This window comes from Epargyreus clarus, unplaced genomic scaffold (assembly GCF_041222505.1).
Source record: "Epargyreus clarus isolate Ecla_fem2 unplaced genomic scaffold, WU_Ecla_fem_2.2 ptg000017l, whole genome shotgun sequence".
Taxonomy (NCBI): domain Eukaryota; kingdom Metazoa; phylum Arthropoda; class Insecta; order Lepidoptera; family Hesperiidae; genus Epargyreus; species Epargyreus clarus.
Window position 1 is genome coordinate 4007588 of NW_027332225.1, and position 14382 is coordinate 4021969.

Sequence of the window (14382 nt, forward strand, 5' to 3'; positions counted from 1 at the left end):
TAAAAAAAATCCAAAACCCGTTCATTGCAATTAATATGGCACAGAGCTGACTGATAGCTAGTCATTAAAACATATTAATCTAAGCTACGTTCACTATTAAGATCAATAATGATTATTCAAAGCGCACATTTCTTACCATATAAGGCTCGTCTATACCTCACTATGGCGCCTTACTGGCAACAATTAAATTTTATTTATTATAACCAAAAGTAAATGGAAATCTAATGACTGTTGTTACTGTCCTTGATACTGTTTATAATTAACGAATGAATAAATCTTATGTCGGTTCACATTTTTCCTTATATAACAAACAAGCCACATTAATTAACAAACCAATAGCGTAAATCACATCATTTTTTATAATATAGGAGCAGACGGTTGATGGTAGTGGTAACATTTATAATCAACCCCAGATAATAATAGTTTCCTACCTGAGGTCGGCCACAGCAGCACCGCTACCCCTGAGGACTAAGCTGTAACGCATCGGAAAGCATGTCTCCCTTACCACACCCTTCAAACCAGAACGCAACAGCGTTTAAAATTGCTGTTATGAGGCAGAAATAGGTGTGGCAGTGGTGCCGCTGGAGTCGAATCACAAAGGGCTCTACCACAAAAAATGGCAATACCTACCTAAGATTCAACTAACTAAGGTTGACTTATTGTTTAAATGGCCTATTTCCAATTAATTCACGGTCGACATAACATTAATCATTAACTATTAATTATTAAAATCAAATAAGGCCAATTAAATATGTTGATCAATATGTTGAAATTCAAATAAGGCCAATTAAATATGTTGATCACGTAAACACTAGTTAATTACTTATTTTATATAACGGAAGTCGCAAATGAGGCTGCATGTCTTAGTGCATCGGAATCAATACCAGATCATCAGTATAGTATTTTATAACCTAGTCCTAGTACAGTTCTCAACCTATCCTGCTAAGTTAAATAATTATTTTAGTTTCTTAAATATAAATAATAAGAGATAGTTTTGGCCGTTATTACTATAGTTATTTTATTGAATAAATAGCAAACAAGAAACTAATACTACTTGATGAAAATAGGATTCAAACGACTTCTACGCATCTGTGGCTAATCTACCTGCCGCGTTACTCCCATAAGGACTAACTAGGAATGCCTCTCTTCTGCAACAGTCTTTAACTAGTACACCACCATTGACACTGCAGATATAAGGCAGCAAGGTGTACGGATGGTGCGAGCGGCGTGGAATCACGACGAATTCTTTAAAATTAGCAATCATTATAAATTAGCAATTCTTGTGATTGCTATCTTTGTTTAAAAGCGATGGGACATAGGGCAAACCAACAGTCGCCCTAGACGCATATAAACTGATTATGTAATAATTCCCTGAATTGTATTAGATAACCTATACCTATGTAATACGTAAAAGCAATGATAGCCTAGTGGTTAAGAAACTCGGACTCTTCATCGAGGGATACGAGGTTCAAATGACAGGCTCGCACCTCTGAATTGTTAAAGTTATGTGCGTATTAAAATGCGTATCACCCGCATAAACGATGAAGGAAAACATCGTAATGAAACCTGCATACCTGAGAGTTTTCAAAGGTATGTAAAGTCTACCAATTCGCACTTGGCCAGCGCGGTGGGCTATGGCCTAATCCTTCTCATTCTGAGAGGAGACCCAGCCCATCAGTGGGACAGTAATGGGCTGATGATGATGAACCTATATGTAACGGTAGAAAATTAGATAACTATATGAGAATCTAGCACTTCCCACGATCTATTATATCATAGAATAGCAACTTCTGTTGAATACACTTAATAATGAGCGTAAATGTGTGGAATGGGCACGCATTTTTTGCGTAAATACATACAAGTTAATTGGATAAAACATTTACTTAATTAGCGTCGCATGGGTTAGAGGTAGGGCTGCCAATAACTATTGCTAACACTGGACAAAAAAATAAAAAATATTACTGTTTAATTTGATAAAAAAATCCAGAAAACTCATTTTTCCCGTCGAAACTACTACTAGAGAAAAAAATACTAAAGTAATTAATTCGTAGCATGTATTTAGATACAATTCGCGTGTTTCAAAATAGATATTCTTTAATTTTTTTCGATATTTCAAACGGACTCGTTTTGATATTCCTTCCAGGCATGCTTGAATACCTTTTAAAGTACTTATTGGAGAAATCCTGGATTACCCAGACACATGGCAGTTACAGGTAATAGATTTGTATTCTTACTGCAATGAACTATCGTAAAATTTGAATGCTTTATTGTCAGCAAATAAATATATACCTATATAATAAGCATAAGTAAGTAGCACGCCGTCCATCTGATGGCTACTGCTGCCCGTGGACAACTGTATGCCACATCAACCCCAGATAAGATTAGATTTCTACCTGAGGAGGGCCACAGATGCGCCGCTAGCACTGATGACTAACATGAAATGCAAAATAGTATGTCTCCCTTACCCCACCTTGCAAACCAGAACACAGCAGTGCTAAAGACTGCTGTTGTTAGTCACAAATAGGTGTGGCAGTGGTGCTGCCGGGGTTGAACCACAGAGGATTTTACCACCTTTTATATAGACGCTTATTTATACACTCCCATTATCCCTGCAGATCGTCCACTATTTAAAAATAGGCCCCTCGTTCACTTGAGTGTGATGATTATTATTCCAACATTTACAAAATTCCATAAGAAATAGAAATGAACTCATAAATCAAACAACCATTAAAGGTCGTTGCCATAGCAAGCATCTGTAAAAACAAAGATACCTACGTAGATTAGAGCGATTGTCCACAACAGTATCTAAATATAAGAGTTGTAGCAGGTATGTTATGTTTGTTCCTCGATATCCCTCGGGTTCGGGTCTCCTCCCAGAATTAGATTAATTTAGATCATACTCCACTATACTAGTTAAATGCGAATTGATAGATTTAAACAACAATTTATAAGAATACCAACAAACATATAGATTCCACAAGAGGTAATATTTCAACGGCAAAGCAAGTGATAATGTATTCTTTCTGTATATAAAAAAGATTTTACAACAATAAACCAAATATTGCAGGAAAACAGACTAAAATAAGAAACAGGTTTCTATATTTTTGTAGCCTATAGATGTATCATTATGATAAGTAAATAATAGTATAGAAGCTACTTTTCACATCCAAGACAAACAAATAAAAAATTACATTTAACAAATTTCACGCGAACAAAGCCAGTGTCTTAAGCTATAGACATACAGGATGTCCAGTCAGTACACAGCATCCATCACACTTAGCGATGCGGTGTGACGAACATAACAGGACTTTCCTTCAAGAACACTACACGTTATTATCGAAATATTCGCTAAAGAAACAATTCACTGAATCACGAAAGTTGTGACTCACTACGAATAAAGCCTTTTATGGTTACATATGTCGCTCGTGTTATGTAAATATAATAAGCAATGAAATGTTTGCATATGTTTAATAAACAGCTATTATTGAGGAGTCAAATAAATTAGTTTTTATTACAGCTTTTTAATCGCACAATATTATAAAAATTCCAAATGCATAGATTTAGTCATCTCCTTATAGTATTCCACATCTACAAACTTATAAACAGCTAGGAATCTCATCTTATCTGGAGTTGATTACAGATCTCCATGGGCAACAATAGCCACTTATCATCAAGTGCCTGACTCGTCTGCTACTCCTAGTAATTTACTTCTTCCTCGATAAATGATTGAGGATTTGATGAATGTTTTTTTTTTTATTTAATAGGTGTAACAGACGAGCAAGTATCAAATTTTATCGCTGGTTCTCTTTCAATACCTTTAACATAAGTATGTCACCTTGTACCACATGCAGAATAGAATCTATGTATATAAAAGTAATTGTAGTAGCTATGAATAAAAATAAAAGTGGGTTTGGAACTCCGGGATTCGGGCATACCAGAACTTTTACGTTTATCTTACTCAACACATTATACGAAATCCTGTTATTAAACATATTTTGTATATGTTTATTAAACATATTTTATGCACTTACTACATTCGTTTTAAAAAAATCTTGTTTGTTGTATGAGATGTAGCGTTGATCTCAAGCATTACTCGTCAATATTTAGCACAAGACAAAACAATTTGTTCATAAATTACATTCCTTGTCTTGTCTTGACAGTATTCCCCCATCGTAAAGCGAATTTTTAAAATACGAATACATTATTTAAAAGACAAAAACGTTGTAATTGTAATTTGTGAGAGGAAACGGCTCATCCCATGAGCATATGGCGGCCCGTCAGCTATTTCGGTTGCAGCATGCCTGTTGTCGGCGCCAGAAATAGTTCGAGTGTCGTCACAACATTAAATATTTAAATCGCTTAATCGCCACGTGTTGAGCAATCGACTTTCTATTTAAGATAGATTGACACTGAATCATTACCTATATTTGTACTGTTTTCTCTGCATGCTAAATTATTCAAACGTCACCGGAGATATAAATAAGAATTATTTATAAAGAGATTTAATTGCCCTTTGCCTAAGACTGCTAAAGTAAGCGTCAGAAATCATGTCAGAAATTAAAGTATGATTTAACAAATGATTAATAAGTATCCAATGATTTTAAAAGGAATTGTACGTATCTACCCAATAAGGAATGCCTAAGAAAAGAAAATGTAGAAACAATAATATGATTTAAAACTTGGTGGAACGTCATTCTCCAGAACTCCTAGATGTGGCAAGAGACACATTCTCAGAATTGTGGAGTTTAAATAACTGGCCAAAACCGCTGTATTTCGACAACAATAATAATGTTCGATATTTTTTTTATTTGCTTGGGTCCACTTAACATTAGGCATTTCAACTCAAGTCTTATGGAGTAGCTTTGCATTTTGCGCCTTTAAATAAGACTTCTACCGGTATATTTAATTCACCTGCGAATTTATTTCACTGAACGCTAAACACTGAGGCATAATTTAAAGCGACTAAATCCAAAATTTAGCAATTAACAAGCGCTACATTTTGTTAATAATGTAATTCACATGCAATTTGAGTTGATCCGCAGAATACAATGGCTTCAGTGGTCACATGTCGTGACAGCGAATTGAGAAACGATGCCTTAAACAGACCTGAGACCACAGATGTCCATAGACCTCGACAATAAGTCGTCATGTTGTAATAACATTTTAATGGCACAGAATAAGTGACCAGCGCCGTGCAGTCGCGTCCCCGACCTCGGAACAAGAACGCTTCGACATATTTTCTTCCATTTAAGGCAGCGGTAGGCCCTGATAACACTTAAACAATTGCCACATTAAGGAACAGTACTTACTTAAACACGAATAAAAATTCATTAGCGTTGTTATATCGTACCATGTGTTTTCACGTCCTTCCTGCAGCAACAATAACCTGTAGATCGATCCAATGAGACCATATGTTTCTAAAACCTTGTTTAACTTTATATGACTGTATTGAATACAGTTAAGATCCAGTACTGACCCGCACTAGGTCATTGCTAGGTCACTGTCTGCAAATTGGTAAATTGCACGTTACTGCAATTTGATTTCATGTGTGCTTATTACGGTCGAATAAAGTACTGTACCTACTCGTAATTCGATTTAAATATATCAATTTATCTGTCACTGCGAAGATTTATTCGTAACTTATGCCGCAATAATTTAAATCTGGTGTGATTTTTGGATCAATATGAACACATCGGTAAGTTTAACGGTATAAGGATATCATATGAAATATTCGTTGTTTAAAATTGGTCTATATGTATTTCATACACCTATCTAAGCACATATATGATCATTAAATAATTCAGATCTTTATTTTGTAAGACTTTCAAATTTATCCCACCTCTTGTCAGGTTACTAAATAGATATTTTCCTAGAATTCCCAATCGTTGAATGTGGTAGAGCCTTTTGTGGTTCGACTCCGGCGGCACCACCGCCACACCTATTTCTACCTCATAACAGCAGTGTTAGGCGCTACTGTGTTCCGGTTTGAAGGGTGTGGTAAGGGAGACAGACTTTTCCGAGGCGTTCCAGCTTAGTCCTCAGGGGTAGCGGCGCAACTGTGGCCGACCTCAGGTAGGAATATCTAATCCTATCTGGGGTTGATTACAGATGTCCATGGGCGGCAGTAGCCACTTACCATCAGGTGGACTGTATGCTCTTCTGCTACTCTTATATTATAAAAAAAATGGATTTTTGTACACCTATCTAAGCAAATGTATGCATTAAATAATTCAGATCTTTATTTTTTAAGACTCAAATTTATCCCACCTCTTGTCAGGTTACTAAATAGATATTTTCCTAGAACTCCCAAACGTAACTAGGAGGTACGATCAACCGTGCGAAGTTATGCCTCCTTTCTTGTGTAGTTTATGCAACATGTGAGTAAGAATAAACGATTGATCAGCTAACAATCGGTGGCAAGACTTGCATAAGTTGTAATTGAAACCATGCCATGTTTAGGTACGATCGCTGCTAGTTACGCGAACGAATAAAAATTATTCGTTACATGGCGGCCGCCTGCCATGGAAATGTGCGTTTTTCCGTTCCAATAGTGACTCACACGCATAACTCGGTCAATGTGTTGCATGCGAAGCAATAAGATATGACACACGCATTGTTTTTACTAAAATACCTGATGCTGTGCTAAGTATAGGCATAAAATGTTTACTTGTATTTTATAAATTGGTTCATAAACCACTGGTTATGCTTACGAAATCTGTACCTACGAGTACCTACCTAGCGTAACAGTTCTATCTTTAATTAATTTCAAAATTTTGATCCGCTTTGAAAGCTGGCAAATAAGTAGGTACGTAGTTCCACTTGTTGGTAATCATCTTACAATACTTGCCTTATAACTGCTATGATCTGGTTTGAAGGGTGTCTTAAGGGATATTCTTATTCGAGGCGTTCCAACTTAGTCAGGACTTAAGAGTAGCACCGCATTTTTGGCCGACCTCAGCTAAGACTCTTAATCTTATTAGACGTTAATTACAGATGTACAGGTGGCAGTAGCCACTTATCATCGCGTAGAATGCATACTCATTTATTATTTTATAAAGAAAAAATAATATTATTCTATTAACTGTAGGTCATCTGTAGGTACCTATTCTAGCAGTTTCTTCGTTCTCGCACCTTATCTTGGTTACAAATGAGAGAAATAAATTGTGTGACAATTAGTACACAATATCTTTATAATGTTCAAAGTATTCTAAATGTAAGTTTTATCATACATTATGGGTTCCTTGTATAATTTAATTAGGCATTGCTAACCTAACCTTGTGCCACTTGGTACCTCTATAGAACATGCATAGATAGTGGCAGTTTCCTTGCCAATAACCTTCAGAAAGTAGTTAAGCCACAAATAAGTGAAAAGTAGGTACAATTAAGATAACTTTGTCGATAATTAAAAAGTTAAGAATTCAGATAATTTTGTTCCAGAACGGGTATCCTCGGATTCGGAGTTTTAAGCAAGTGCCTTATTTTTTCGGAAGTTATATATATGCATTTCGTTATTTGCTATCCCTGAAAACTAAGTTAAATCATTATCTTACCACTTCCTTCAAACTAGTACACAGCATTATGCTAACTTTTAATAAAACATTGCTATGGTCTAAAACTTTCTTGTTTTGAGAAGCGCCTGGAAATATTTTCAACTTCTTATAATTATTATTAGGGTATAAAAAATACACATTTTTGACTGAGATACGTATCTTTTTATTCATTAAATTTTAATACTATAATAATAAGTCATTCACATTTGAAGTTAAACATTCAGCATATTACATACTACAATACTACAAATATAAGACGTATACCAGTTTTTGCGTGTCTACATAATAGAAAGATAATGATGGAATGCATTGAATCTTTGGTATCCATCTATATGTAGACATAAGATTGAAGAAACGCAGTGGGGCCGACTAAGGTCTTCGGTAACCCCGGGCGGAAAGGAATGGAGGCCCCCAGTTTAAAAAGTTGATTAGATTTTACAAATTTACAAATGTCTCATAGACTTATTCGCCGACAAATACGTATTTCAGTAATGGTTTCATTCCGGCGACCTTTGTAACACGCTTTTATTAGCTTGGGTTGTATCTATGTATGTACGTATGTATGTAACGGAATCTTTGAGCATAATTTTCAAAAAACTTCCACAACTCTGATTAATTTGAAACTTTGCACACATATCAAGGACCGATGACAATGCAATAATTTGATAACAGTTTCCCATTATCTTTATAAGATTAATTAATTCCCCGATTTATGATTTAGTCACAGACTATAAAACAAAAATAAATAATAGTTTAAAAAACTATTGAAACACGCTTTTACTGCTAATCGAACTAAAAACTAGAAAATAACATTTAATGACAAAGAGTTTTAAGCAGAGTAAAAAGCGTGGGCTGCATTTTTCTGCGGTTCATAACTATTCTCTCATAGACAACTGCCAATAGAATGATTGTAACATTTAAAATATCAAGCATCCCACACTTTTTACTCTGAATTGAAACTCTTTGTCATTAAAAATATTTTCTAGTTTTGAGTTCCATTAGCAATAAAAGCGTGTTTTAATATTTTTTAAAGTATTATTTATTTCGCTGTTTAATACACATTTCTTAGTTTGTTTGGTTCTGACGACCGTTATTTTAGCTAATAACATTACGTACACAGATATTTTTTCCATGTGAACATTTCAACTATTGCTTTTTAGTTCGGAACAGTTACGTAAGCAACTCTGTTTGGGGGACCTCCAGAAGGGGCCCAGGGTGGATCGGCCCTTACGCCCACTAGTGCGCTTAACTACTTTTTATTACGTAATTGCAAATAACTGAGTTACCAACTGTTTAAAATTGTAGTTGACACTGCATAGTCAAATGTATTAGGAAAGAAATTACAATCACACTAATACCTATCAATTATTCTAAAATGAATATCAAATCAACTTAAACATATCGATTCCACTTAAACATAAACTGACAACCTCAAACATAATATCACCACATTAAATAATTCAAGAATTACGGCCCTAGCAGACTAGCTACTTTTAGCAACGGCGAGTCGCATTTTGGCGATTGCATCAATACTACAATACCTTTTGGCGATGTGTTGCGTTCGGTTGCTGTATCAAAAACGCGCGATTTAGCGATTGCAGTAATTCTGCATCTCGATTCTGGCGTTCAATTGCTGCATCGAGAGCCAAAAAAGCTGCGAACAGCATTCATAGGTTTTCAGGTTGTAAGATTTGATCCCTGTATCTAATCTTACGAAAAACAAATTATTAATCGCCTATGCTAGAAGTAGCATGTCTATTCGACCCCTTAGGATTACTTAGCAGTCTTTTCCTGCATACTAAAGATAGTACACTGTTCACTTTAACCACAGTCAAGAAAACTTATGTGAAAGAGAATCTTTCAGCACTGTTTAACAGATGTTAAGCCACCGTTATTGTGTCTTCCTGTGGTACTCCGGAGTGGCATTACCGTAGTCCTGCAGATTGAAGAGCGTAGATCTGTTCGTCACCATATACTTCAGGAATTCATGCATATGGCTGAGGAGGAATTGCAAGGATTTCTCATCCAATGACGTGTAAGCTAACATCGGCCCCATTTTCGCGAACAGCCTCAGCAGATGTATAGAGCCGTAGATCTGAGACATCGGAGTATCGGGGTACTCCTGCAAGATCTCGCTATACTGGGGTCTTTCAAACTTGTACAGAAGTTGGGAGCCGAGAGTCACGTTGAAATATTCTTTAATTCCCTCTGTGATGTCAACCAGCACTGACTCCTTAGCTTGGTTGTGAGATTTACTGGATTTCTTGAACGCGAGGAAGTTGTCCACAATCTGAGCGACAGTCAGCTTAGCGGGCAGAATGGCTAGCTTCTGCTGCCTGGTTATGACATCCCAGTCATCCACTAGCCACACTTTCAGCTCCTCTGGTATTTTGATCTTCACCTCCACTTTGGCCAAGTATTGCTCCTCTGATTCAATAGATACATCCAGTCGCCCTCGCTTCTTTCTGTAAGCAAATACAAGCAGTGCTTAAAAAGTTGGCTTGAATTCAAACAGCACTTACCGAGGACTACCACTGCACAATGTTTCAATTTATGACAATCGTCCAATATATTTTACAGGAAAAACTACACTATATCATACCTTGCATGTAAACTTGAATCAGATACATTGCTAACATATTAGCTTAAACCCTTGATTCACACTAAACCACACAATGGAGAATGGCACCAGCATTGTGCTGAGTACTAAATAGAAATGAACAGGTTATTCACACAGATCTTTAGGACTATTGATGTATTCCTGTCAAATACCATGTTTTTATAATATTGTAATAGCAAACAAATACAATCCACCTGATTGTAAGTGACTCATGCCACCCATAAACATCTGTAATCAACCCCAGAAAATATTAGATTCCTTTTTGAGGTTGGTCAGACAGACACATTGCACACCCTCTGAGGATTAAGTTAAATCACCTCGAATAAGTATATCTCCTTTACACACCCTTCAAAGCAGAACACAGCAGCGAGTAACACTGTGGTTATTCGGCTGACACAGTGGTGTTGGTACCTACGGAGTCAGTTTGATATATATATGTGGCAGCACAAACTCCACATCTATTTCTGCCTTACAACAGCAGTGTTAAGCCCTGCTGTGTTCTGGTTGGAAGGGTGTGGTAAGGGAGACATACTTTTCCGAAGCGTTCCACCTTAGTTCTCAGGAGTAGTGGCGCATCTGTGGACGACCTCCGGTACGAATATCTAATCCTATGTGGAGTGGATTAGAGATGTTTCCGGGCAGCAGTAGCCACTTACCATCAGGTGTACTGCATGCTCGTCTGCTACTCCATATTATAATAAAAATGAAAAAAACACAAATGATACTACTACTGTCAAAGGTTGCTGGGATGGCGGTTATTGATGCCTATTTCTTGTGCACACTGGAACTAGGTGAATAGAGAAAGCGCGGAGAAAGAAGAATTGGGTAGCTTTCCCTATGGAATAAGGCGGGTCCTCTGGATACTGTGCACTAATTGTAGGCGGGTATGATGTTTGCGGTGCGCGATGAGAAAAGTGGAAAAATGCGGAAAATTAGAGCCACGTGGTCGCGAAAAAAAGTACGCATTTGCGGCGCGGTGCGTAAGGTTCCGTAGCTCAAGGCCCACTCAACCGTCCGAGGGACTAGTGGCCAATGTGCATACAGTACGTCATCGTAGACGTCACCGGAGTACGTGCGTCGGGATTGGATGATTGAGGATGGGACTGTATGCACAAGCGAATAAGCGTTGCGGCGTTACCAGTTGCACTCTGTAATAGGTACTGAATAAGTAATACTTAGGTTGGTCCGAGCCGGAATCCGCAGGTGTGTCCTTGCTCTGGGTTTTAGTTGCTTTGGCCGGCACCGGAGTTGTCTCCACTTCTTTTTCTTTCTCCTTGCCTGAAAAAGCAGTAAATACATAAACTTTAATATCCCACATATAAATAAATTACTTAGAAAAAAATTAAAAGTGGACCTCTCAAGTTTTTTTTTTTTTTAAATAATATAGGAGTAGCAGACGTACATGCAGTCCACCTGATGGTAAGTGGCTACTGCAGCCCATGGACATCTGTAATCAACCCCGGATAGGATTAGATATTCCTACCTGAGGTCGAGTCACAGATGCGCCGCTACTCTAATAGGGAGATAAGACTAGTAGATATACTACGGATAAGTATATACTAGTCTTATCTCCCTTACCCCACCTTTCAAACCAGAACACAGCAGCGCTTAACACTGCTGTTGTTAGGCAGAAATAGGTGTGGCGGTGGTGCTGCTGGAGTCGAACCACAAAGGGTTCTACCCTAAGTTTGCTATGAACATTGATGTAGTAAAAAATAGATGTTTATTACGCGTGTATTACTATATTGTAGGACCTATAGCTGTTAGCTGTCAGTTGCAATATTTTCTCTAATACTGAATAGGAACAAAACCTGAAAAAATCGAGAAAATCACCAGATTTGTTGCAGTATTTTGCTTAAGATACAAAAAACTATACTACATTGATAGCCAAATATGCCAGTAATAAATCTGATCTTACCAGCAGGTGTGGATGCTCTGGACTCCTCGCGCGCCGGTGTGGAGGTGGTGCTCGCAGCCGCCTCTGACTTGCGTCCCTTGGCTGGAGCTGATAAACATTGATATTAAACAAATAGTTATTGGTAAATATATTATCATTAAGCCACTCCCATCCCATTTCTGGTATTAGGCCAATTTTGTATATTTTATGTGTAAAGTATGTGTTAATCTACTTTTGACGCACTAGTTGATGTGAAACATATATAGCCGAACGATAAAAACCGATTTCTGGCGTGGCGACGCATGCCGTGGCGACGCCACGCTATACGATGGTATATATATACAGTCTATATGCAGTAGTGTGTACGGTGTGGTGACGCGTCGCCATGCCCAATCGTAATATTTTATTTTATCATTATGACATATTTAGTTCCTATCACAATATGTTCTTTTCTGCATATTACTTTTACAAAATAATGTCGATGTTTCACATCTGCCAGGCGTCCCGTGACGGCTTACATTTTTTTATACCTATTTTTGACACTTTACAATGTTAATGTAATTCTGACACTATGGGTGTTAACCTACTTATGAACGCTTGAGTGTATACCTATTTTTGAAATCTTCATCTGCTTACCTACTAATGAAGGCAACTGTACACCAGTACAACCTAGTTTACAACAAATTCGTTAGAGCTTTAACTTAGATCAACTTCTTTGACTGGAGGCCACATTCAACTTTTCCGTCTCAGGTCTCATTCAAGCATTTCCGCCCCAGGCTTCCAACAAGCTTAGTCTGCCTCTAGTATCATTTTAGAGGCCAGGTTTCGACCATAAGGCTATCCGAGCTTTACTTTCCATATCCACTGTTTAAACTATAAATACTCACTCTTTTTGGTCTTGGCTGGTTGTACAGCATGAGCCCTTTGCACTTCCTTCTGGCGCTGCACGTTAGCTTCATTGTACTTCAGCACTCGGCTCTCCGGCACCCATTCATCCCAACTATAACATGTTGCAAATTACTTTTATTTAGTTTAGTTTTTTTACCAGACTGTTGAAGGTAATGTTTTTCGGGCATGTGTATATATTTTGGCATTCCCAACTGCCCAAACATCTTGTCAGATTTTAGTATGTGAGATGTTGTTAAATTTGCCAATAGTTATCATCGGAGTTTTTATTTGTTGTTGTTTGTTGTTGTTGAGTTTTATGGAAATTTTTGTTTTTTTAATAGAAGTACCAAACAATCATGCAGCTGATACTACGAAATTACCAATCCTACATTTAATCGCTTAAAAATTTCGACTACTTACTACCTACTAAAAGAAATATTCAACATAGCAACAGGCGTGTTGATAATAAACTGTGTAGCCATTTTGTTCGAGAAAGTTATACAGAACTCTATGTATGAAGTTGAGTATAGAAAACTTTTTCGAATTGTATAATAAATAATGTAAATATCTTACTTTTTATTCCATCCCGCGTAATGTATCAAATAGCGGACATGTTTATCTTTTGTTACGGAGCTCTTGAGGCATTTTGCCTCGTAAATTAGCGGCCCATGGAAGCAAAGGACTTTTTCACCTGAAAATAACATAAACCCAAATAAATTAACAAACTGAACCTCATTAATAATATAGATATTCATATTTCAAGACTTACCTTCCGTGAACTTCAGTTTTGGAGCCATAGCAATATTGACTGATTACAAATCACACGATCACAACATACATAAATTTGATCAACATCAACAATCTAAAGCGAATCGTTTTATTTATTGATATTCTGGATACTATTTGAAATTGCTTTAGTAGCAAAGTTAAATGTTTATTATGGTTTTAAAATAAAAATAAATGTTTTCTTTCTGTCTTCTATATTCTTACCAATTTGAGATTCGTTCGATGACAGAATTGACAGATTACATATGCCTACAAAATATTTTTAATATGAAATGAGTTTCACCAGCCTTGGATTCATTCTTTTCAGCCTGCATTCTTATTTTTTACAATACGTTTATTATAGAAATCGTTATCTCGGATCGATGTAAAGTAAGTTTTTAATAAATTTTCGATATTGTTTGTTTTTCAAATCAATTGAAGAAAATAAGTTTGTGATTATTTTATAACGAAATTGCCAAACCTTTAGGAATCATTTATTAAATACCTAGATCATCGATTCTATTGCGGTATTTTATATTTATACCCAAATCATAATTAAAAATTTTAGTTATCCGGCATTTTTCGGGCCTTTGTAAACAGTTGGGTTTTTTAAAACAGGTATGAGATATTTTCTGTGGCAATTTAAATTACGACACACAACA

General features: G+C 36.6%; 1 protein-coding gene across 1 annotated transcript; it reads right to left on the reverse strand.

The window, feature by feature from the left end:
- Nucleotides 1–8512: 8512 nt before the first annotated feature.
- MRG15 (mortality factor 4-like) lies at nucleotides 8513–13983 on the reverse strand. Its single transcript, XM_073081889.1, has 6 exons — nucleotides 13725–13983; nucleotides 13529–13646; nucleotides 12955–13067; nucleotides 12089–12175; nucleotides 11346–11448; nucleotides 8513–10015 (listed from the first exon to the last, which is right to left on the reverse strand). The coding sequence occupies exons 1-6, from the start codon at nucleotides 13750–13752 to the stop codon at nucleotides 9442–9444; spliced, it is 1023 nt and encodes a 340-aa protein (XP_072937990.1). The 5' UTR covers nucleotides 13753–13983; the 3' UTR covers nucleotides 8513–9441.
- Nucleotides 13984–14382: the final 399 nt, after the last annotated feature.

Excerpts from the sequence above, each read along its gene's own strand:
- MRG15 (XM_073081889.1), bottom strand. The coding sequence starts at position 13,752 with ATGGCTCCAAAACTGAAGTTCACGGAAG. Across the intron at positions 13,647-13,724 it reads AAAACTGAAGTTCACGGAAG|GTGAAAAAGTCCTTTGCTTC; the intron begins GTAAGTCTTGAA and ends TGTTATTTTCAG. Across the intron at positions 13,068-13,528 it reads TACGCGGGATGGAATAAAAA|TTGGGATGAATGGGTGCCGG; the intron begins GTAAGATATTTA and ends AACATGTTATAG.